Here is a 24,244-nt window from a genome sequence, read left to right as displayed (position 1 = left end):
TTCATTGTAAACACAAGCTTCAAATCCGTACTTATCGCTCCATCCAGGTGGAAAGAGGTGCCAGTGCCAGCTCTGAAAAAGAGATAAAGAAAGAGCCATATATTCCAAAGACACATTTCGTACAGCAATCTCCAATCTTGTCTTGTATTGTTTGCATTCTTAACTCAGGCAGGAAAGGCAAACATGACAAGCAGAGCCAGTACTTATTTGCGTATGAACACCACCAGCTGCATTGGACCTGAAGGCTTATGCTGGGTTAGTCTGGATAACTGCATCTTGGAGGTTATTGTCCTGTCTTATCAATTCTCCCCTCTCTCTGCTATCCGTTTCAACAGCTCCAGGGTATCCTCGATTCTCAGGGAGTCTGGCCCACACGTTTCTTCCCATGAGCCACTTGGATCACCATGCCAACAGCGGAGTTCTCTACGGTCAGCATCGTTTCTATGACACGCAAAAAGGTGAGGCAGGCGATGATTAAAATGCAATCAGACAGAAATAAGACATCTAAATCCAATTCAAACATAGTATGGTGTAATTGTATGTGGAATATTTATATAAGGATGCCTAGGGACACTATCATGAGAGCTGAACTATCTAATTCTGTCATTGCCTTTTCCTTTCTTGACTAATGCATTTGTCTTCACTGTCTTACCTTCCTTCTTCTCAGAGAACTTTTATCTGCGAGGTCTCCCGTCCCAGCCACCCCTCATCTCAACCAATCACAGTCTGCCACCTATGTCCAGGGCAGGATCAGGACACTCTCAGGGGTCCTGCAGCAGAGACAGAGATCCAGGGGTAGGGGCAGGTCTCCATAAGGGCCTCAAAGAGGGGTCTGTGGAGAGAGGAGTTGTACCTGCTAAGGACAAGGAGAGGACCAGTAGCAAACAGGAGGCAAAGGAGAGACAACAACAGCAGCAACAGCAACAGCACCACAGCCACCAGCCGCCCCAGCCCACACACCACCACCATTCCCTCTCCCATCAGCAACACCCACACTATCCACAGCACCCACTGCCTCTGGAGGAGGTCAACAGTCGGGCCCTGGAGAGGCATAAGGCATCTCTCACAATGGAGTACAGTAAAGAACACCTTCAGAGTATGGGCAAGCCCCTCAGTGCCTGCTTGCACAATGGAAAGATGCAAAATGGAGATGCTGGAGCAGGGGCTAAGCCCCCAATGCCCAGCTGTGGGGGGGAGGGCACAGTCCTTGTGGCTATGGGAGGTGGGGGGAGTAGTCAGGGCATACATATGGTTCCCAGTAGTAATGGTCGCTGCGGCAAGGAGGGGATAAGTGGGGAGATGAGGATCAGTGAACAACCTTCAGAATGTCTGGAAAGGAGTCAGGCACAGCTCCACCACACTCTTTCCTACTCAGTACCCCCAACCTTACACATGGGTTCTGCTGCGGGAGGTGCACACCCCCATCAACATCCTCATGCTCACCCCCATACACATCCACACCCAGGGGGCTTCCACTGCCTTCAGCTCCATCCCAGCCACCCACACCACCCACATCATTCCCACCACGCACACCATCACCCAGACTTTTTCTGCCCGCCCCCTCCGGCTCCTTTAGCCAACCCTGCCTCACATGACAGGGGGCCAGCCAATGTGGGGCGAGAACCTAAAGTCACAGGGCCTACATTTGTGCCATCAGTGGCAGGCCTGGGGGACAAATCCAGTGGTCCATTCCAGCATGGTAACCCCGAATGCCACGGTGTGGTTGGTGTGGTTGGTGTGGTTGGTGTGGTTGGTGTGGTTGGTGGCGGCAATGCCAAGGATAAGGTTGTAGAAAAGAATGGAGGCAGTGGGCACCATAGTAGTTGGCACAGAAAACAACAGCAACAGCAACAACAACAGCAACAACAACAACAACAACAACAACAACAGCAACAACAACAGCAGCAGCAGCACACATACAGAAAGACAGAGAAGGCTCCGGATTGGATGCAGGCCCACCATCAACATCTTCAGCCCTCACAGCTTCCTCAACCTCCCCAATTACAACAGCCTCCACATCCACAACAGCAGCACCAGGTTGTACGATCACGCAGTGCTGAGTGTGTCAACAGTGTTGTGGACATGGATGTGTTCAGACCCTCGCTGTCCCAGGGGCCAAAGGCTGGACACTCAGTCCCACATTCTGTCAACACTTCCCCTTACAGAGACTGTTCCCATCCAGGACCCCAACCACACTCCTCCCCGCTGGGAAGTAAAAGCATAGTCCAACATAGTGGAGCTGGGGCAGTCCATGGCCCAGGTCCTGGAGTTGGCTGCACCTTACAGAGAGATGGTCAAAAAGTAGCCAGGATACGCCACCAGCAGCATGGCCGACCTGCGCCAGATGCTCCTTCTCCTGCAGAGTTGAACCAGGGTACTAGTCAGGAACTTAAAAGAAAGATGGACATGTCTCCTTATGGCTACAGCAACAACAGTGGGCAGCATCACCACCAGCAGCCCCCAGTGCCACCATGGGCCATGAGGCCTACCCAACACATGTCCCAACCTGAGGAGCAGGGGAAGTCTTACATAGAGTTAGGGGTGACTAGTGGACAACACTCCCAGCAGCAGCAACAACAGCAACAACAACAACAGCAGCCAGGAATGCCACCTCCGCAGCCTCCCCCTGCACCTCCCCTCAGTCAGCAACAGCAGCAGCCACCACCGCAGCAGCAGCCACCACCACCGCAGCAGGAGCAGCCACAGCAGCCGCAGCAGCAGCAGCCGCAGCAGCAGCAACCTGAGCAGCAACCTGAGCAGCAACCTGAGCCCCAGGGCCAAACTCAGGGGGAGAGCAGTGCCATGAAAAGCTTACTTAAGTATAGCAACCAGCAACAGCCACTGCTTCTCTCCCAAAAAAGCCCATTTGGGGGCCTTGGAAGCCTCAAATCAGCTGCTGCTGCTGCTGCTGGGGGGAGCTGTGCCATGCAGGGCAACAAACAAACTCTACCTTCCAGAAAGGGCCCAGCCAATGACAACGAGCGCTCTGATTACAGCGGGCGAGGCCGGGATATTGGAGACACAGGACATGGGGAAAGCGAGGTGCGGCAACCACCAGTGGGAATTGCAGTGGCTGTGGCCAGACAAAGGGAGCCACCATGTCGATCTGCAGATGGTCATCCAAACAGCCGACAGGGCAGGGTACATCCCTCAGTCAAAGGTAAGGAGTATAAGTCACTGCCTAATAAACAAATACAAGGAATACTGAGCCAAACTAATATGAATCCTCAGCACTCTGTCACTATGTATCTTGGGAGTCATATTAGTATTTTGAGAAATGGTGAGGGACTTGGGAACATATCCTTACCAGGTGAAAGCTAATGGTTAAGCTAATACTTCTCTTGCAGGACCGCCCCGCCCCATGTATCCCTCAGATCCCACCGAAGAGGAGAGGAAAAGGATGAGTGGGGAACAGTTGGGTTTGAATTGCTTGGATAGAGAGAGAGATGCATATATCAGGTAAGCTAAAGAAAAGCCTTTGCCTGTTAAATACATTATTTTCAGAAACTTCATTTGTATTTTTCTGTTTTTGTCTCAACCTAATGCCAGGGATAATAAGGAAAGGGTGGAGTTTGCAAGAATCCACCCCTCCAACAGCTGTCATGGAGACCTCACCTCTCATCTCATGGTCCCAGGAGGGACTTCCCTCCAGTCTGGCCAATTAGGAGATCCTGCTGCACATTCTGCTCACCATCACTGGATGCCAAGAACTGGAAGCCCATCCCTCTGGATGACAGGACACTCTTATGGTAAAATAATATTGAGTACTTAAGAAATTAAGATTATTCCAACAGTGTGACTTTTTACAGTGTTGCAGATCATGTAAATAAGGCAGTGTTTTAACCTTTTATGGAAGAGTTAAAAAACAAAGGTGTTTATATGCTCTGATGACCTACAGGTCAATTATTCTTGCTCAGCAGAACATTTTGAGTTGGCTTTAGTGCCTGCAGAGCTATGTGTCATTTCAAAGTGGTGCATAATACAGCTGCTGAAATATTACATTACCTGAAGAGAGAAAATATTTAAATCTAAGCACGTTTTCAATTGTTCACGCTCAGGATTAGAATTGATTTTATAATGAAGTGATTATGATTGGTAGTTGGTCGTTGTATATTTGTAACAGTGATTTACTCACTATGTGGTGGGTATATACATCTAACCTGACATGCTTTCTATAAACCAGGAATAGGTCATTCAGCACTGCACCAGAATCTACCCCCAGGTTTCTCTACAGCCATGTCAGGCCCTCTGCAGCCAGTCCTGCCTCTGCCTCAGGACCCCTCTGCCCAGCTGGTGGTCCTGCCCTCTGAGCCTTCCAACCATGCAACGCATCACCTGGGTATGCATAACTTTGCTTTCTCCTCTGTATACCCTAGCTTACTTTTGAAGAACTTTGAATGTGTATGCATGTACAGCCTCACACATGAACGTTAACATTAACAGAACTGTTGGTAGTTCATCAGCAGTCTTCACAGGATCCCTCCCTGTGAAGACTGCTGATGAACTTCCCTTTAAGGGGCCCATTCAGAGAGACACACACACACCACAATTCAAACATTTCCTGCGCACCACCTGCTCGGCCCAGCAGGAATAGGGCTTTCATTGGTTTAGAGTACTCATCCAGAGCAACCCCACACACATGCACACACTGAGTACCACGTCACAGAAAGGGGAAGTGTGAAAGTGCGGGAAAGATTCAGTGAGCAGGCTGTGATATATAATTAGCTCACAATCCTGGATAGTAAGTTTCCCTTTGTGCTCACCAGGAGTTTTAGCCAAGAGGGGTAGTGCTTCCACAAAACGTATCTATGGTATTTTTGGTGTGTCTTTGAGAAAAGGGGTAAGGGACGAGTCAAAGGTGAACAGGTTTTTGGGGTTACTTCAGTGTAGACCCACTTCTTCGGAAATTGGACCTCTGTCATAGCACAACACCCACACCAAGCTGTACTGGTCCTTGAAGCCACAACATGAGTAGGTTGTCGACACAGACATGGGAACTGAGCTTCCTGCTGGGCCCTTTCACAGACTCTTTTCAGCTAATGTTGCTGGACAGGTCAGAGCTTTGGATGGAAAGTCCACACTGAATGCTCCGGTGAGACAAACATTTCCAGTCCAGTATTTTGACCTCTGATCAAACTACAGCCAACCGCATCTGTTCACATTTTTTTTTTTCGCCATTCCAGCAAATTCTCAAGACAGTTCTTAAGAGACAGCTTTCTGTTTAGAGCGGGGGAGAGTGTGGGATTGCTGCTGCCTGGGGAGATGTTGTTCTGCGAAGTCAAACATATTTTTTCTGAACACATTTGTGGTTGCTATAAAATGTGAATACAATGATTTTTAAATGATCCATAATGATTTCACTGTCTTACAAATGGGTGTGTAGGAGGTAGATAATGACAGGATAAGGATATGAATATCACAATGTTGTGTTGAATCCAAAGGAAAAAGGTTGCCTAAGTGTGTATGCACGTGCGTGTCTTTTTGTTCTAAGGTAGCCCCCTCCGTTACAATCCTCCTCCTTTTTCTCATTAGATGTGATGGAGCAGCCAGGGCTGTGGCCCCCTGTGTATGGCGCCCGGGGCCCACCCTCCCACATGCAGCATCCTGCTGTGTACTCCCGATCCCAGTTTCTACGGCAACAGGAGCTGTACGCTCTCCAACAGCACCAACAGCTCCAGCATCAGCATCAGCACCAGCACCAGATCCACCAGTCGCAACAACCACAGTCTCAAACCCAGCAGCAGCAGCAGCAGCAGCATGGGGCTGCGCATGGCATCGACATCCAACATCATGCCACTCAAAACTCACAGGTGATTATAAGTCAAAGAATGCAGGAAACATTACAATTTCAGTATATTTGTATCTATATATACACACATATAAATTAAAGCAGAGTGAGTGAGTCAGCCTCACTCTCTCACATGACTACAGCCTATTTTTAACTCACCTAAAATGTTTTGGGATTTGCTGACTTTGTAACAGGGATTGAGTAAATCACTGAATATAGGCAGCAGAGCAAGTAGCTTTAAATGTCAATATTGCAAGCAATTGGTAATTACAGTGCCAAAATATGAATTCACATGTTTTAGATCTTCTAGATTTGTAGGGCCCTTCAGTAAATGTAAAAATAACTATTTTTCAAATGCCATAGATGCAGAAAGGGCCGGATGAGCCCTCTGTGGAACTACAGGAACTCATTTCAGAACCCAGAACGTCCAAACCTGCCAAGCCCTACACTTATAACGCACCTCGGAGGAACACCCCTCCCCCCGGGGCCTGTGCCACTCACCTGTCCCCTTGTTGCCAATCCCCTTCACTACGGCCACATCCCAGAAGCACTCCCTCTACACCCTGCCCTGCTCCCAGCCCTGCTGCAGCGGCCCCTCACTCGCCTGCCATCAGCCCTGCCCCACACCAGATTCCCAAAGGGGCCGAATCCCAGGACAAGCGAGGAGAGGGACAGCCCCCTGAGGACTACCCACAGTGTCTGGAGCCTGGTGAGAATAAGCAAACATATGTATATGCAAATAAAAATGTGGCTAAACATTTTCGAGCCGCCTCTCATGGACTGCATGCAATTGCTTCATTAAAAGCCATCAAATAACATGCCGTTTGTATTTAGTTTGAGATTTAAAACTAAATATGGCAGACACAGAAAGAGAAAAATAATTTGTATTACTTTGTAAATTATACCCAGTGGTAATTGGAATCGCTACTGTCTTAAATTATCCTTTTTCTCTGCTGGTGTTGTGGTAATATGTGTGGTTGGCTCTGTTGGCAAACCCCTGATTGACTGAACAGCTCAAAGCTACAGAAAATGGCTGCTGGCTGAGCTGGGGCTTTTCACTAACGTTACTTCGGGAATGACTGAGAAACACCTCAATAGCAGCCCCCCCCCCCCCCCCCCCGGCCCCGCACTCTCTTGATCATCATTAATGCCTGGCTAACGGCCACCGCACGCCAGAGGAATTGTGTCAGGTGCTCTGATAAACCAAAGCCTGGCACACTTCAAAAAACCCACTCACACAACGTTGCATGTGGTCCTCTACCCTTCTTACTGCTGGGAGATTAAGGCAGAATGCATTTCCTTTTTCTGGTTTTCATCACCTCAAAAGGTAGCCAGGGGACTAATCTGAGAGAGGCCCTGATGTGAAAGGACTTTTGATTTGCATACAATTTTCATCAGCCAAATATAATTTAGGAAATAATATATATAATGATAATTTTTGTGAGAGTTATATCAGAAATATTTCTCTTATATTGACAATTAATGATTTAATTATCTATATTTCTTTCTCTCTATAGACTTGCCCCGTGGATACACCTACCCTGCAATTTCCATGGGCTACAGGAGCGGGCCCTCCCCCCAGGATGTTCGACTCACTGAGCCAGCTGATCTGGAATCAGTCCAAGTGGAGCCTGCTGAGCATGCTCCCGAGTCTCTCTCCAGTCTGGGGGAGGAGCTAGACTGCCAAGTGGTTGTCAGGCCCCTCCCAGGGCCACTCCCATCGGAGCAAGTGCAGAATGCAGAGGAGGAAAGAGTTGTTGATAGAGTTCTGGAACAGCGGGAGGAGGAAGACGTAGCAGCGGTGAGAACATCCAACTATGTGCCTGGAGAGAAGGAGGTGGAGGAGCAGGGGCCCGCTGAGGAAGAAGTGCAGATTTGCCCCCCTGCTAAGAGCCCAGTGTGCGAGGCTGCTTTGTGTCCAATGCCACTTTCAACAGAGGAGCCTGAACGGCCAGAAGTTGTCGTCACCTTTGAAGATGACGATGCAGCGGTTATTGAGGAGGGCCAGGTCAACAGGACCAGAGAGAAGGAGCCAGAGCTGCCCACCATCATCGAGCTTGACCCTGCTTCCCCTGCAGCTCCTGGGCCTCAGTCCTCGGCCATTGAGGGAGCAGAGGACAGCGACCAGGAACAGAAGAGCAAGATGACCCCTGATGACACCACACTGGATTTTGTGTCTCTTTCCCCTGCCTCAGTTATTGCCCCGAGCCCGAACCAGGAACCTGTCGCAGCGCCCACAAAACCTCTGGTCCCCTGCTACTGGAGTCTGGAGTTGCTGATTGCGGCTGCCTTCTGCACAGACGTACCTCCATTCCCCTTGTATCCTCATAGCACCCCGTCAGTTGTCCCCTCAAAGCCCAACCCCCACCACGGTATGGAGCTCCTGAGTGAGCTGGCAGATCTGGAGCTACAACAGCAAAAGCGCACCAGTGGAAAAAGCCAGGGTGAGGGACAGTGTGTCTTCCTTAACTCACATAACACACATCAACATGCACACAAGAACACAATCCTATCAGCACAATGCACCTAATTCCCGTAGTTTACCCTCATTCTCCTCTGCGTCCACTGAGACAAACTCCCACTCCCCCCCCAGGCCTAGCCTCCGTCGCTCTGCCTTCCCTCCCAGATACTCCTCTCTTCCTGCTGGTCTTGAGAGCCTCTGGTGGATTGCAACATCTCCCCAGAGAAGATGTCTGCATGCCTGCTTGCCGTTTCTCTTCTTTGGTGTGTTAAAAGGCACTTTTATTTTCTAAAAGGCTGTTCTAACGATGCACAGGCCTCAGGAGAGGCAGTAGAAGCAGGAGGACAGGGCTGAACAACTACTGAGGGGTGCACACCTCCCTTTCTCGCTCCCTCTCTTTCCCTTCAAGCTTTCCTCAGGGAGCTGTCTCTGTCTCTCCATCCCGCCGCTGTTTGATCCACACAGGTGCACAAACGCACACACAAAATTGCAAATACGCACATTAAAAAGAGAGAGACATACCAATTGGCTTCCCTCTCTCTCCCCCACACACGTTACTGAAAGTTAGTGTGTAATCACAAAAGCAGTCGATGTTTTCAGCACCCTGGAGCATTGCCTGGCTAATTAGACCCCATTGTTTTAAAGTGCCTTTAAAAGCTTCCTTGTTTTTCAAAGCACCATGTGTTTTTTGTATTCATGCAAAAGGATGTTTTGTGTTTACCACAGCATCTTAATGCATTTAACTGCTCCCAAAAGAGGGTTCTATACAAAGGGTATCATCAACTGATACCAGAGTCACTGATGTTGTCTTTGTGATGCGATAGTGTTGACAGCTCAACGAAGTGGCACATGTCAAGTCACAACAATAGGCTTTACCAAAACAAGCACTAAAACAAGTGGGAAGGATGAGTATTTTTATTTATAGATGGAAAGATTCTAGATAGTGTTACTCCACAAACAAAATGTCATATTCTTTCTTTGTCACAACACTGCAACTCCTCATATTCGGCCTTTATCTTAGTCCATAATGGCAGTCCAGTCAGTTCCATAGGTGGATAGGAATATACAGGAAGAGCTTGGCCCAGATGGTCTTTGACATAGTAGCATCTGGTTACTCCACATTGATTCAACCTCTTAAACAATATGCCCCTGGTTCCTCATTCTGGTTTATTGCACAATTTATTTATTTCTCACCATTTATCCGCCATATCACAAGCGACATCTTTAATGCCAAATTTCTTTACTTAGACATTAGCTTCTTTAGGCACATTTTAAGGCTTTGTTCAAATATCTCTTCTTAAAATCAAGCATGGATTAACACAATATGACCCAAACAATAATTGTGTTCCCGTTACAGAAGATGAGCTGCTGATGTTTGACCTCCAGAGCCTTGCTACCCTGGCCACTGCTCGTGCTCTGGAGATGGGCTCTGAGGAAGGCAATACTTGTGGTTCAGGGCGACACTTCCCCGCCCGCAGGATCCTCAATTTACGTAGGAAATGCAGCTGGACACCTCGCAATGAACCAGTAAGATCCCGGTGTTGACGCCTTGAATTGGAATGCCCCTATCAAGTTGAAATGTCTTTGATTTTAGGATGTTTTTAATATTAAAAATAACCATAAATGATGTGCCCCTCAGGTGTGCCCAGCCAAAGGTAGCATGGAAACAATAGACGGTCCTGAACTTGCAATGCGTGTGAAGTTGGCTGAGCTACAGCGGCGCTACAAAGAGAAGCAAAAGGAGCTGGCCAAACTTCAGAGGAAGCACGATCATCAGTGAGTGTGGCTCTATCCTCCGTACTAATGCCCGCCCTTTGCATTCAGAGATTTCAAAAGTAATCCAAACTTTCAAAATCAACAGTCCTCAAGTATCAGATGATACCTTTTATTAATTATTTGCTGCACCATCATTTTGAGTTAAGATATGTTTTTGTATCCCAGACTTTGTCTCTCTTTTCCTCACTGTTTAAATCTGTGTTTGCAAGCAGGAAAGAGGAAACACCCCGAAGCCCAGCCAGACGGGGACCGGGACGGCCAAGGAAGCGGAAACCTACCCTCACCTCAGGTCCAGTGTCCTCATCCGAGGGCCAAAGAAAAGTCAAGTAAGTATCACAAGCCCATCTACGCTGGCTGGCTATAATCCAATCTTGCCTGAAAAACCCCTCAGTATCTCTGGAGTACAGGGACCGCCTCTCATTAGCACAAACAGGAAATGGGAGAACACACAGCTGAACCATTCAAGGAAGTCCCCATTTCTAGTCTAGCCAACACAGGAGTTAATTGTATTACAGCAGAGGTGTCATTCGTGGGTTTATTTGCTAGTACAGAATGTTTATATGTGCTTGATATATGGACTACACATACCTAGACTGCTCACAAGTCTCATTAGGCTTCAACCCAGCTAATCTTCAACCTATGTGGCATGACTGTAGAGCATGTTGAGCTTAGCTAGGCAGGGGGGCTGCTGGGGGAGGGGGGGGGCTCAGTGACAGGCAGAGGATGTAATTAGAGTACTGTGAATTCTCCTGTAATCTTTCCCAGCAGCAGGAATGTGACACACACCACTGCCATAACCGCCCCGCGGGGTCACCAGGGGTCCAAAGGATAACATGATGGTCCAGGCACTCGGTGATAAGCTGACATTTAGAGCTCAAATACTATGTATGTGCGCGTATAAGGAAAACAACAATTAGTGGAATACAGTGAGCAGAGCAATGGAAAAAAAAGAAAGACAGATAAAGCCATACTGATTGCAAGGATGATATTCAAGGAAAAAGAACCCTGCTATTTCTTAAAATTGGTTGATGAAGTTTTAGCTATTTAAAAAAAAAGGGGTGTTAGTGCTATTTGGTGGATGTGATAAACCAAAAGGTAGGGGTTAAAGGTTTCCTGTGCGGCTTCAATTAGCCTTGTCATCAGGGGTTTGAAAGGCAAAGAGCACTAAATGTCACCTCGCAGCATTCCCTCTCTCTCCATCTTCCCCCTCCTCTTCCTTTGCTGTGGTTTCTGGGCAACAGTCCACCATGTTCCCAGCTGCCCCTTTGCGGTGTCACCTCCACTCTCCTTCCATCCATATACCCCTGCCCCCTCGCCAGGCCAGCACTGATCCGAGTACAGACACTGATGCTGGGTGACAATGACACCAAAATGAAAGGGTAAGGGGCCAGGGCCCTGCAGCAAAGTACAGTGGAGGGAGGGAGGGTGGGTGGGGGGGCCGACAGGAGGTTTGTGTGGTGTTTTGCAGACCACAATACAGTAAGCCACAGCAGAGGCACCTTTTTTGGAGGCAGCCAGGCTGTTCACCCTTTTGTTGATGTGTGTGTACAATGCAGAGGAGAATGACATGACACATCTGAACAAGGGAGAGGCAGACAGGGGACTGATTAGCCCCATGTTGCTTACATGGCAGGGTTATGTAAAAGCATGTACTGCACATGCCACTCATGCCGCTACAAGATACTGATGCTTGGGTGCTGTAACGGGGGGCAGTGGGTCAGTGGGTAACAGCCCACCCGTTAAGCGTCTCCCGACTTATTTTGCTTGAACCACAGGAAGTGTGTGTGTGTTTTAGTGAGCGATAACTCCAAACCCTCCCTGCTCGCATATTCTTTGCATCTGCACAATTAGATATGGATGCAACTGTGTGCTCATAGGCATTAATGCAGGGATTGTTTGTTTTTGTGGGTGCCTGTTACTCCTGTGTGGTAGAGCCCTGGCATCCTTTGTGGGGCTGCTTTGATTGGGGGGAAGGCTGGAAAGAACTGCTGCTATCCAGCAAACCCTGCTAATCAATTCTGTTTAATTAGTCACTGTACGCTCAGCCCCCCACCGAGGGGAGGGACTCTGTCATATTGTGTTTGTCAGCAGCGGAAGGCAAGCCGTGGCGGGATCTGCCTCACAGACAACTCACACTTCACTGACGCCTCTGACGCTCTCCCGCCCTTCAGTGGGCAGACAGTCCCACTGCCCGACAAACGTCTGCATTTTGTTATAGATGCACGCTGACACACACTTTTGATTTTAAACAAAATTGAGTTTAAATTCGTTGTTCAGATAAACACTTAAGCACACATTTGGTTCCAAACAATGTGCAGTTACAGAATTGTATAAATATGCAACAAAGGACAAACATGAAATGTTAAATGCGCTTTATTGATCTACTTCAAATTTAAACCCCGCCTACTCGATACATGTGACTGATTTCCTCGGCTGCACACACACTAGGAGAGGGGAAGTTAATCTTTTGTTTGAGCATGGCCTGGCTCACGTCGGTGTGGTCTATGGGCAGGCTTCCAGAGGGAAAATTCAAGGGCATTTGGAGTGGTTGGCCTGTGATGCTGCTCAGCGTAGGGGAAAGAGTGTGCCACAGTGATATGAAAATGCAACTGGAGAGCTATGATGTTCACTGAGAACAATAGAGCCGCATACAAATGCAATGCCTTCCAACCATTCAGCGCATCTTTCAAAGCAATGCAGTGCTTCACAAGCTGCACAGACACTCCCCAGATGAAGCGTTAAGGCTTCTTATGCGACACTGCCCTCGAACAATCCCAGGTTCCTTGTTAGATCACAATTTCTTCAAGTGTATGGTTCAGACACCGGGCTCTCCATGTCCTTTTTTGTCATGCTGTTCATCAGACAGAGAAAGGAGACTTATTAGATCCCAGAGAGAGGTGACTCAACTCCGTTTCCCCCTGTGATGTCCTACCCCCTCTTTTTCTTTCAAACCACCGCCGTTCTTTTTCTAATGAATGCTTCTCCCTTGTTTTGACTGGCAGGTCGATTGGGGCGGGGCTTGCCCTGTCGCCTGAGGACCTAGGAGGGGGCGGAGACAGCCAGAGAAGGAAGAAGAGGCTGTCCAGTCAAGGCTTTGAGTGCCTCAGCAGCACACAGGTCAGAATCCCCTTGTCCTCCTCCGTTTTGCCCTTTATGCAACATGAAATTAAAGAGACCACTCTTTGTTTCTTTGCTTTTGATATATTCTTTTGTTGCACACTATTCCTAATGAGTTGCTACCCTCAGGAGTAAAATCCTCTGCTCTCGGTCTTAATATCTCTTTCATTGGAGCTTCTACTGTTCCTTTTTCTTCCCTGTGTGTGAACAAATGAGAGCCTTCGCCCTCTGACGTTCTGATGCTTTTGCAGCTGCTGTGACCAGGAGTGTAACTGGCTTTCTCATCTCTCTCTGTTGCAGCAGATAAAAGCACAGGGCTGCAGAAAAAGCAGTCTTCACAGCATTCTCAGCTCCAAGCTGGCCGATGATGTGACTCAGCTCAAACAGAAAGCCCAGGGTAAAAAAATTCTCTCAGGGACGGGCTCTAGGGACAAGGAGGTTTCGCCTTGCAACTCCAACCCCAAGCATGGACACAGAAGCCAGGGCTCAAGCAAACCTGAGTTCAGGCGAGAGTCTGGGGGACAAAGTGACACAGGTAGATGCTGCCAGACAATAGTAATGATTGTACCTCATACCGTTTGGTTTTAATAGCACAGTGCAGTGTTTTATTTTCATTCTTAACCTAGATATGTAATTGTTTTTTGCAATTTTTTTCAGCAGCCAGTGTGGACAGTGGCCCCCAAGATATCTGGTCTGGACTAGTGCACCGTGGACGTAAAAAGGGATCCACCACCCCGACACAGGGCTCCTCCCGTCCCAGAGCAAGGAATCTCCGTGGCCAGAGGCAGGAGGCAATGGAAGAGGGGGAGAGCTCCCCGGCAGAAAGTGACTCCTCTGATCAAGGTGAGGCAGAGACTACTGAGAGCTACTTATGAGACAAATACTGTGATGGTAAATTAAACTAACCACAGCAAATGAATAGGGCTCAGTTATAAAACATTGTCCTCTTATAGTAACAAATACTGGGTGGGTTTCCTGTTCTTGACCATTTTTGGTGGCAAGTTTAACTGTGTAAACACACACACACACACACACACACACACACACACACACACACACACACAACTGGGTTCTACACTCCCACAAACAGACAATTGAAGGGAATTGAGGACCTCTGATCAGCTAGTTATGGAAGTGTATAATAGAACAGATGAAAAAAGAAATGCTACCGAAAATATATAAGCAATGGCTGCAGTGCTTAAAGGACATTTGACAAGTTAAAAATAAAGCAACAACTACTAAGATATCGTTTTTTATTACAGAAACATTGGGAAAAAAAACACCCTATAAAATCCAGCAGGCCTTTTGTCAATTTGTTAATCCCTTTGAAGGCAACACGAGTTGATTAAATAGGTGTTGATAAATGTTTTGTAACGGACAGGGGTTTGGTGGACATTCGACACCTCAGCGATCGCCTTGTTTGCTGTTCTGGGCTAGATGTGCGGCCACAGCTGTGGACATTTGCATGTAAGATGCTTTGACAGCCCTAGAGACTAGCAGCATGAGTCAAAGAGCTGCTTGAAAACATGCACATTAGCTCTGTGACATGTGGGTTCACATCATAAAATAGCACTGAGGGGAAAACACTTCATTCATCATTCCTATGAAGAGTTAAGAGAGGATATTGAATTCTAATGAAGTGCCAGTGAATACTCGCTGGTAATGACGTAAAGAGATGGATTTGAGAAGCCATGTTAGTTTATAAAACCGGCTTCATAGTAGAATCCTAATGCTGTATTGTTTGCTATCTCCATTAGACGATGAAGAAGAGGAAGGCAGTTATGATACTGACCATGCTCAAGACTACAGGATCCAACACCCCAGAGAGGTCACCTCTAGCTCCTGCATGACAGGTCCGAGTCCATCATCTGTTGTAAAACTAGAGGCCAACCAGAAAGCCAGGAACAAAAAACAAAGACAGGAGCTTTACGGTAAGACTGTCCTTTGAAACTGATTCATGAGTCAACAAAGCTGCCCCACATCTTCGTGGGAAGCGTCTGTTCCGTGTTTCTCCCGCTGGCTTTTAGGCTTCGTCTAAATCTGTTTCTCTAATTGAACTTCACAGGATCCCAGAGTCTGTCTGCAGCAGAAGGTGAAGTCAAAATAAGGAAGAAGACGCCTCGTAGGATAGGCCTGTCCCCTGCAGTCAAAAACCGGCATGAAGACCATCGGCCTGAAGGGGTCAGAAAGCCATGTGGGCCCAGGTCTAAGGAGCCTCGGTGGGGCAGCCTCGGGACCAGAGGCAACCGCTACCGAAGGGGCATGGGCCTGGCCACCTTCACCACCACCAGTGAGAGGCTAAAGAGGGCGACCCGCAAAAGCACAATGTTGAGAGGAGCCATCAATAAGGTCAGTAGAAAGCATTTGGATATATAAATGTTACATCATAAACATCTACTCAAAATGACTTTCATGGTATAACAATTCTGCACATAAATTACTGGGACTATAGTGGTGATATTTAACAATTCACCTTGTCCATTCTCATTAACAGAGAAGAAATTGCTGGTCGGTTGGGGCAACATCTTCACAGACTGAAGACAGCAAGGGACGAATAACCAAGGAGCAGAAGGTACTAGAACCGGAGAATACTAAAAGCACTCAATCCTCACTCAACAAGGAACAAGCAAACCACCAAACAGAATCCTATTCTCAAAGACTCCTTCCTACATTCTATTAAAAATGCTGGTGATGTCTTACTGTCCCAGTTTTCTCACCCTGAGGATGGTTACTGTAGAACTATTAAAAGTACATCGCACATAGCCCAACCTCCTGCTGAGTAATCTTAGGGGAGAATAGGATAGGAGAAGAGATGTGAGAAGGGGGGGCGGCTCACACTTTTTGCTGTGACAGTGTAAAAAAAGGCTACTGATAGGAGATAGTACAGGCGCTGTGAAGCCCCCTGCGGTTAATTGCTACTTTGAGTACCATGCTAAACAATTTCTTGCCACTTTTATTTTGTATCCATTCCTAAATCCATTTATTCTTCTGTGCATCCCTTCTGTTGTACTTTACAGCCAAAGGGGCGAGCAGTGAGTCTGCTGCTGGAGAGCTTTGCGGCCGATGAGGGCTTTCAGATGGATGGCAGCAGCTTCTCAGAAGAAGAGGAGGACAGCAGCTGCTCTTACAGCAAAAAATGCCCGGAAGGCAAGAGATTACACAGGACATCTTGCAACAGTGTTTGAAGCTAGTTTCAGTGATGTGGTGAATTATTAAATGCAATGTTTGCCTTTTGCTTATACAGTTCCCAACTGTGTCCTGACCAAAGAGCTCTTGACTGATGGACTGAAGGTGCTGATCTGCAAAGAGGATGAGCTACTATACGCTGCAAGGATCCACACACTGGATCTCCCAGACATGTAAGCACACATTTGAAGTTCAAGTGATAAAGCAGGGTTTTAACACACCTCATTTACATATCTTAATCATTTTTCTTCTATTCATTTAAGGAGGTTGTTGAGGTTGAAATCACAAGAATTATATAATTAAAGGGGCAGTTTATGTCAAAGTCAAAATAATAATATTACTTATTGTGCTATATATCAATCTGGAAGGTTTCGATGTGAGATGGCAAGTGTTAGAGATATTGGCAATACAAATGTCTGCCTTCTCTTGAATATAATGAAACTACTGTATACTGCAGTCAGGCCTACAAGGTGTAATGGGTAAGGCTCTTTAAGGATAAAGGAAAGAGGAATTTAGCATGATGGGACTAGAAATGTCCACCAGTATCCAAGTTAGCCTATTTTTTATCCATCTTAATGTCATTCCTTAGCTTAAAAACGCCATCCATACCTAACTGAGTGTTTATTTGGTTCTCCTGGCTTAGGCAGCAGAACAATGTTTTAACAACAGCTGAGTGGGAGTCACATATGACATGTGAGCAAGGCAAGCATAATACAAGCATCTGAAAATATATTTTTCTCTCTCTGTTGTGCTTTATTCTCTAGCTTTAGCATTGTTATCTACGGTGAAAGAGGAAACCGCCCAAGAATCTATTCATTGGAGCAGCTGCTACAGGAAGTTGTAAGTTCACCCTGCTGCACAAAACACTCTTTGCTACAGGAAACACCATCACTCGTTTGGTCTTCTTGGTCACTCAACACTTCTATTTCTCCTAAACATCCTTCTCAACCGCCACAATCCTTCATAGCCTTTCAGCCTCTCTGTAGCTCTGCTGGTCCTTTAGTTTTCAGTCTTTAAACCTCCCTTGACAGCCTCTCAGGGTCATTGAGGCCATTAAAACCCTTTAAATGCATATGAACATATGTGAGACAGGATCTTTGGGTTTGTGAGTGTGTGTGGGTGAGATAATCCTACAAACACCTGGATCCACTCACATTTGAAATGAAATAACTTAACATCTCATTGCTGCTTGAGTAAAATAGTTGTTTACTTTAGAGGATCAGATCAATACAAACAAAATGGCGTTTAAAGAGGGTTAGGGTTGCTAATGATGACTGGAAATGATCCAATAGTGTAGAGCTATCCAACTTTCAAACATAATCTATATTTCACGATAAAATTGTTCACCCGTTTCAGTTTCTTTCTCAGTTGCAGCTGGTGTGGTTTTGATTTTTCTTTCCCTAAACCACAAGATCGTTAGGATCTGTAATTCTCACTCAAATTAAGATACAATTTCAATTTACGCACGTCATTCATGAAATGAGACAATTACATACTGTAGAAACCACATATCAGTCTTGGCTGGTGTACATTTGCATTTAGGTAACATGTGCTTCTTGGTGTGCTTTGTAACCGGGATAAAGTTATAGTGTTTACTTTACGTCATCATGCACTAATACAGTAGCAGCTAGGTCACCTAAAGCAAATACGTCATACCCATATCTTCTCCAACTTTGGACATAAGTCTTCACTATTGCCAAACAGGACACAGGACGTGGTGTTTGCACACAATAGAGTAAGTAGAGCAGAGTTTGACTTTGCAACATTGTTCCTTAGATTAATAACTGTTGCCGTCACTCTAAATGGGGGAAAGGAAAAGCAGCAAGGCATGGTAACATGAATTATAAGTAAGCTGCTTCTTTTTTTAATCAAATGACTGGCAACACTTTCTCCTTTAAACCCTTGAAGAATTACTAGCCATAATGTTAATGTTTTGAGTCAAAGCAGAATAAAATGTTATGTAATTATTGCCAGGAAATTTTAAAACCTGGCATTTTTAACTCTCTTGTAACACTTGCTCAAAATAACCAGATTAATTAATTACTTGCAAATGATTCAATTACTTTCTCAAACAAACGACTTTTGTACAGTATTAGGTTTTTGTTTATTTTCAGTATAAATTCAAATAAATCTACAGTTATATCTCCCGAATGGCCAAGCATTATTGTAACTGTCGTCAAGAAGTTAGATACTAACAAAGCACTTATAAACCAACAAAGGACTGGCTTATCTAAAGCCTGTTGAGTAGCACTTGAAATGTTTTAGCTCTATGAAACCTAATGTTTGCATATGATTCTGTTTTCTTCAAGTTTATATCTTCTTGATCGAATGCACTTTGGATAAAAGTGTCAGCTAAATGAACTGTAATGTAAAAAAGATCAGTTTTCATCAGGTACCTGTTGTTGCAGGACCACACATATTAGTCCATTTAGTATTTGACCACTTGCCTCCTCTGTCTCTCATCCATGTAAGCTCGCTCATACCAATTCTCCCAGCAGCTTCACACAAAGCACTTCTGGCAACTTATTTAAACACTCATTAGATAGCAGCTGGTCCTAATTATGCCATACTTCCACTTTCTTGTCTTTTAAATTAGTCCCAAAGCCATTTATTTGACTCTGACACCAATGCCCCGATTTCCACCGTGCTCCTTCACCCTCCCCCATGCACACACACTCTAAACACACCCACATCCACACCTCATCAGTCAAAGGGTCCCTCGCCATGGCAACAGTAAATGAAAGCAACCTGAAAGAGCCCCCAGTGAGTGGCGGATGCTGGGGCTGCCTGCATTGTTGGAGGGAGGATCTGGCAACCTGCAATCACAAGCCCTCTATTCAGACCCTCTTTAGTATTACTCAGCAAGTCAGGATTTACTGCATCATGGCTTCCGTTCCTTTCAGCCCTGACTGGCACATTGGCATGAGATAAGTGCCGCTTGGTAATGTGGCACAGTGGCTGCCCATGCACAATGCTCGAAGGCTCTCTCACTGTTTGTAAGTGAGTGTGTTGTGCATGCATGTCTGTCTGTCTGTCTGTGTGCGATTATGTGTGGGCTGTAATGAATCCTAATTATGTTTTGGTCTTGCCTTAAGGTGCTGGATGTACGGCCAGAGTCGGAGGCCATACTCAATGAAGGAACCAGGGTGTGTGCTTTCTGGAGCGAACGTTCACGCTGCTTATACCCAGGTTACGTTCGCAGAGGTGAGACAACAGCTCTTTCTATATCCGTTTGTCCCGTGTGACCTATGTATCTTAAACTATATATTCAGTTGTATGTTTAAACAACATGTTGTGCTCTTGTCTCTTGCAGGTGCTTCATCTGATGAAGGGAAGCAAGGAGGAGTGATGGTAGAGTTTGATGATGGAGACAGAGCGAAGATTTCTCTCCCAAACATCCGCCTGCTGCCTCCAGGATACCAGATTCGCTGTAGGTGTCTTCTATTCTGTGGAAGTTCCCTTCCATGCTACACTCTATTGTCTACCTGAAAGTCAATGTTAATAAGCGTCTACCTCTTGTTCATCAGGTGGCGAGTCATCTCCTGCCCTGTATATACCCAGTGAGAAAACAGTCAGGAGGAGTTCCAGTCTGGAGCAGGCCCCTTTCAGTGGCAGACCTTCAGACCGATTCAACATCATCAACACTTTAACAAATAGCCAAACTTTAACTGTCCACAAAAGAAGACCTGGTAAGAATAATACCCCGCAACTCTTAAATTCACCTTAAATTCCCTCATAGTGTATATGGGGTAGCATTGTTTTTTTATGGCTGCAGTATTACATCAAATGAAATATTTCTCTAAAGTATTACATTTTGTTCACTCTAGGGAGGCCAAAGGGTTCTGGTAAAAAACAAAAGCAGCAGCAACAGCAGGCTGAGAATGCCAATAAAAGTCCTTCACCTTTCTTGGGTTGGCCTTCGTTGAGCAACAACAGGAAGCGGTCATCAGACAACCTATTTCAGCTTAATGGGACACCCAGGAAGGTCTTAAGAGGGACAGAAGATGACTTCTTTCCCCTGTCTAGGACCCAGCCAATGTCCTCCACCCCAGCCAAAGGCCTTTTCAGCAGCAGCTCTTTTGAGGTGGACTCTTTCAGCAGCATTGCAAATGGCTACTCCTCTTTTTGTACTCAGTCTTCAGGATCAGGTCCAAGTTTATCTCAGGGCCCAAGAAGTGGGCTGTATGCCCAGAAGCGCAGGCAAGATGACCTTGTAGTTCCAAGGAGCAGAAAGTCTGGACAAGAGTTCTTAGTCAAGTTAGATCATGAGGGAGTGACCTCGCCTAAGACAAAGAATAGCAAAGCTCTAATGTTGCGAGCTGGATCTTCAAGTGTGAGTGGTATGCCCAGGACAGAGTCGTACTCTCACCCAGTGCTGCTGGTTAAAGACAGCAAAAAGGGTGGTGCCTCCAAAGTAGAACTCCTCCTGAAAGAAACCACACCTCAAAGAAAGCCCTCTTATTCTCTGCGTATGGATGAATATGGCGACCTGGGTTTCAGCTCTCACAGAGAGTGTCACAGCTCATACTCTGATCTGGATGATGATGATGATGAAGATGATGAGGAGGAAGAGAGGAGGAGGGCTGCAGTAGCTGCAGCCTCAGGGGGACTAAGGACGGCTGGCCGCTTCCTGTCTCGCCTCTCTGTCTCCTCATCGTCTTCTGGTTCTTCAAGCTCCTCTTCTTCAGGCTCTCTCTCTAGTTCCAGCCTGTGTTCCTCTGACAATGATTCCTCCTACAGCTCAGAGGATGAGGACAGTTCTACATTGATGCTTCAGAGTTGTCTAACTTCCCACCGGGGGCTTCTACAACCCTCTGAACCCTCAACTTCTTCAAGGCCACACTCGCACTCCTTTGTGGCCAAAGCTGTGGCTGTTTCTAATGTCAAAGGAGGCCCCCCGGACCAGGTCTCCAACAGCAAGTCCCTAAAGAGGAAAGAAAGCTCCAGCTCCACCTCTAAATCATCAAAGGATTTTGTAAAGAAACCTAGGGTGCTTCCAGAGGAAACCTCCTTTGTTCCAAGGCCCAAGATGTCTTCGTGCCTTGCAGGACGACCAATTTGGAGGTGGTCAGGAAATCCTACACAGGTAGGAATAGTTCGCCCATTCTTCTACTGCATGATTTTAGCAAAGATATATCCGCTTTTCTTTCATAATATCTTCCAATACTAAATCATTAGGTCAAGAAACATATTCATCGTCAAACAATATGTGTTAATACGTCTTGTTTTCCACAGCGGCGAGGTCTAAAGGGCAAGGCAAGGAAGCTTTTTTACAAGGCCATTGTGAGAGGCAGAGACACAGTAAGTGTGGGTGACTGTGCTGTGTTCCTCTCCGCTGGACGTCCCAACCTCCCATATGTAGGTCAAATTGAGAACTTGTGGGAATCTTGGACCTCTAACATGGTGGTCAAAGTCAAATGGTTCTACCACCCTGAAGAAACCAAGCTTGGCAAGCGGCATCGAGATGGCAAGGTGAGCCGCTATGGAGGATAACATTTTACGGAGACAGTTAGTTATTTGTTAGAATTACATTCTTTCTCTGTTGGTTCATAAACAATACAACTTACCCTGTGCTTTCCCTCTACAGCATGCCCTGTACCAGTCGTGTCATGAGGATGAGAATGACGTCCAGACAATCTCTCATAAGTGCCAGGTAGTGAGCAGGAAGGAGTATGAGTGTCTGACTCACAATCAGAAGCCGAACAGTACCTTCCCAGACCTTTACTACCTGGCTGGGACGTACGATCCCACCGCTGGTCAATTGGTAACTACTGAAGGAGTTTCAATCCTGTGCTGAACCTCCATGAGGACACTACTGAAGGACTCCTTTGGAGGGAGGATATAAGTCCATGACTCTACCAACAAGACCATCCAGTCTGCGAAGACAACAAGTATTTCTTGGGTATGCCTTGTGGACCCATGGAAAAGAATATCAGCACCAAAGCAGGGCTGTCTGAGGTTACACACTGGAGTCTATTGACCTCTAACCTCTTCTTGGAAGTGAAGGGCTTGTCAATAACTGGTTTAACCTTTCATGAAGAATAGAATAAAGTCTGGGTATTCCTGGACATAACAAAATTCAATATGTAAGGTTTTTTTATCATCTAACTAATGTCTTTTTAATGGGTCTATGTGATAGACAGCTTCATACATGGTTTTAGGACTCATGTTTCTAGCTCCTATCATGTGTAACCAAAGGAGAGCTGAGAGTGCATTGAACTGTGAAAGTATCATGAGGCTGAGTAGTCTCTGTGGACCAATTCTTAAAAAGGTAGCCTTACCTAAGGGAATGGAAACAAAAATGAGGCATGGGGCTTTACCTAGACCTCTTCATTCCAGGGAAGTTGAAAACATGTAAAGGATGTAAAGTTGATGTCTGTAAATATTTAGAATTGTTCCTAATCAAGCCATACACTTCAGTACCTCTCGCCTGTCTTAACTGTTCAGGTGTACATTGTATAGGTCAATTATTGTATTGTTGTCTGTTGTCTATATGTATATAAAAGGTATTTTATATAGGAGTTTATTGTATATATGAGATGTATCTTTCCATGTTTGCGATTGATTTATTTTTATATGGGTGTAGAATACATTACGTTGTTTTTCCTTAGCTTTGGGAAGTCAAGATTGGAGATGTTAGTGTTGCACTGCATATGCCCTGCTGAGACAGACGGAGCACAAAGACAGAAGGATTTATTCTATAACAGGACAAGACTCACTTTCTGAGAGAGAGGGGTCATCCTGTTTATAAAAAAATAGGTCAAGTGGCTTTTTTCGTAAAAGTGTTCTGTTACTTTTCATTACTATTATGCTTTTAAAAAAAATGTTTTTATTTATGTACTTCTCAGTTGGTCATCATCACAAGGCAGATCCCACTGGACTGCAGTCACGGGTCAAAAATTATTTAAGATAAATGTTATGAGTATAATATTTTGACACAATATTTGTGTGTGATGAGTGTCCTGGCATCACTATAATCATGTCCACACAAATCAATTTAGAACAAGACCGGGTCTATTAGTGAAAATGTGTTAAATGAACACAGTTTGTCACATTACGACCTACCAAATACCAAAGTGTCTTTTAATATCTTTATTTCCTTTATTTCAATTTAACATATGTCAAGCACCTGTATTGAACTCGAATCAGAAATCACTGGTAAATTATAGAATACTTGTCCTCCACTATGTGCGTATATATTGGCTTTGAATTGTGACAATGGTTTCTTGCACATGTACCTGCAGATTTGTGTCGTGCAATCATGCAGCAAAATGCCACCTGGGAATGTGACTATGAAGGTCAAGGTACTGACAAAGTAAGATGTTGAGTACTGACGATGTGTTGGAATTAGTCTATTTTAGTTTCATCAGCCATCTGTGTCTATTTTGTACAGTGCACGCACATACTCAATGCTAACTGTGAAGGACAATCAAATTCACAAAGCAATGGACAGAGTAGGTTCACTCAATCTGAAAATTACTTGTGTTTATTTAATTTGTGCCAAGTACATTTTGTCTATTTTTTGTCTTGTTTGATATGCAATCCTGAGTATTCTTTGTTGACAAAGTTTAATTTTATTCGCCAACATTTTATTTATTGTCATTGTTGCTGTTTGTTCATGCCAAGAGCGCTTTATAAGAATGTGACATTGTTTTTCTTGATGTGATGTCGCATTTGCATTTCTTAAATAAAGCTGGTCTTGTAGAGGCCATCTAGTGAAAAGAAATAAAGCAACACTGGATCTTCTCATCCGCAAACCTCTGTGAATTAATTCTATTATTCTGGCTGTGTCCTCTTCATCTCACTGCACCTACCTTCTCCCATCAACATATGTATGTTAAACAGTTTTGTAATAACTAAGATATTGCCTTTGAAAGACAGAATCAAATGTGTGTTTTTTTATCTAAATGGGACTT

At 45.6% G+C, this 24,244-nt stretch overlaps 1 protein-coding gene across 8 annotated transcripts in view; it reads left to right on the top strand.

The window, feature by feature from the left end:
* Nucleotides 1-24,077, top strand: part of LOC117548374 (BAH and coiled-coil domain-containing protein 1) — a 67,412-nt gene extending 43,335 nt beyond the window's left edge. For 4 of the 8 annotated variants that reach the window (XM_034219612.1, XM_034219611.1, XM_034219614.1 and 1 more), the window contains exons 4-29: nt 336-458; nt 668-3,160; nt 3,348-3,459; nt 3,550-3,749; nt 4,184-4,339; nt 5,533-5,810; nt 6,152-6,497; nt 7,306-8,232; nt 9,607-9,776; nt 9,889-10,025; nt 10,235-10,351; nt 13,028-13,142; nt 13,443-13,677; nt 13,800-13,985; nt 14,900-15,073; nt 15,208-15,491; nt 15,637-15,714; nt 16,160-16,289; nt 16,387-16,501; nt 17,093-17,168; nt 19,424-19,532; nt 19,642-19,758; nt 19,856-20,017; nt 20,156-21,414; nt 21,564-21,800; nt 21,916-24,077. In XM_034219612.1, coding sequence (XP_034075503.1) covers nt 336-458; nt 668-3,160; nt 3,348-3,459; nt 3,550-3,749; nt 4,184-4,339; nt 5,533-5,810; nt 6,152-6,497; nt 7,306-8,232; nt 9,607-9,776; nt 9,889-10,025; nt 10,235-10,351; nt 13,028-13,142; nt 13,443-13,677; nt 13,800-13,985; nt 14,900-15,073; nt 15,208-15,491; nt 15,637-15,714; nt 16,160-16,289; nt 16,387-16,501; nt 17,093-17,168; nt 19,424-19,532; nt 19,642-19,758; nt 19,856-20,017; nt 20,156-21,414; nt 21,564-21,800; nt 21,916-22,125 — 8,546 coding nt within the window. In that variant the 3' untranslated portion in view covers nt 22,126-24,077. The remainder of the gene's footprint in view (nt 1-335; nt 459-667; nt 3,161-3,347; nt 3,460-3,549; nt 3,750-4,183; nt 4,340-5,532; nt 5,811-6,151; nt 6,498-7,305; nt 8,233-9,606; nt 9,777-9,888; nt 10,026-10,234; nt 10,352-13,027; nt 13,143-13,442; nt 13,678-13,799; nt 13,986-14,899; nt 15,074-15,207; nt 15,492-15,636; nt 15,715-16,159; nt 16,290-16,386; nt 16,502-17,092; nt 17,169-19,423; nt 19,533-19,641; nt 19,759-19,855; nt 20,018-20,155; nt 21,415-21,563; nt 21,801-21,915) is intronic. The other 4 variants (XM_034219619.1, XM_034219615.1, XM_034219616.1 and 1 more) reach the window with 4 other exon arrangements.
* The last annotated feature ends 167 nt before the right edge of the window (nt 24,078-24,244 follow it).

The sequence above is a fragment of the Gymnodraco acuticeps genome, unplaced genomic scaffold (assembly GCF_902827175.1).
Source record: "Gymnodraco acuticeps unplaced genomic scaffold, fGymAcu1.1, whole genome shotgun sequence".
NCBI lineage: Eukaryota > Metazoa > Chordata > Actinopteri > Perciformes > Bathydraconidae > Gymnodraco > Gymnodraco acuticeps.
The sequence above is the reverse complement of the archived record's forward strand: the minus strand, read 5'-3'. Positions and strand labels throughout refer to the sequence as shown.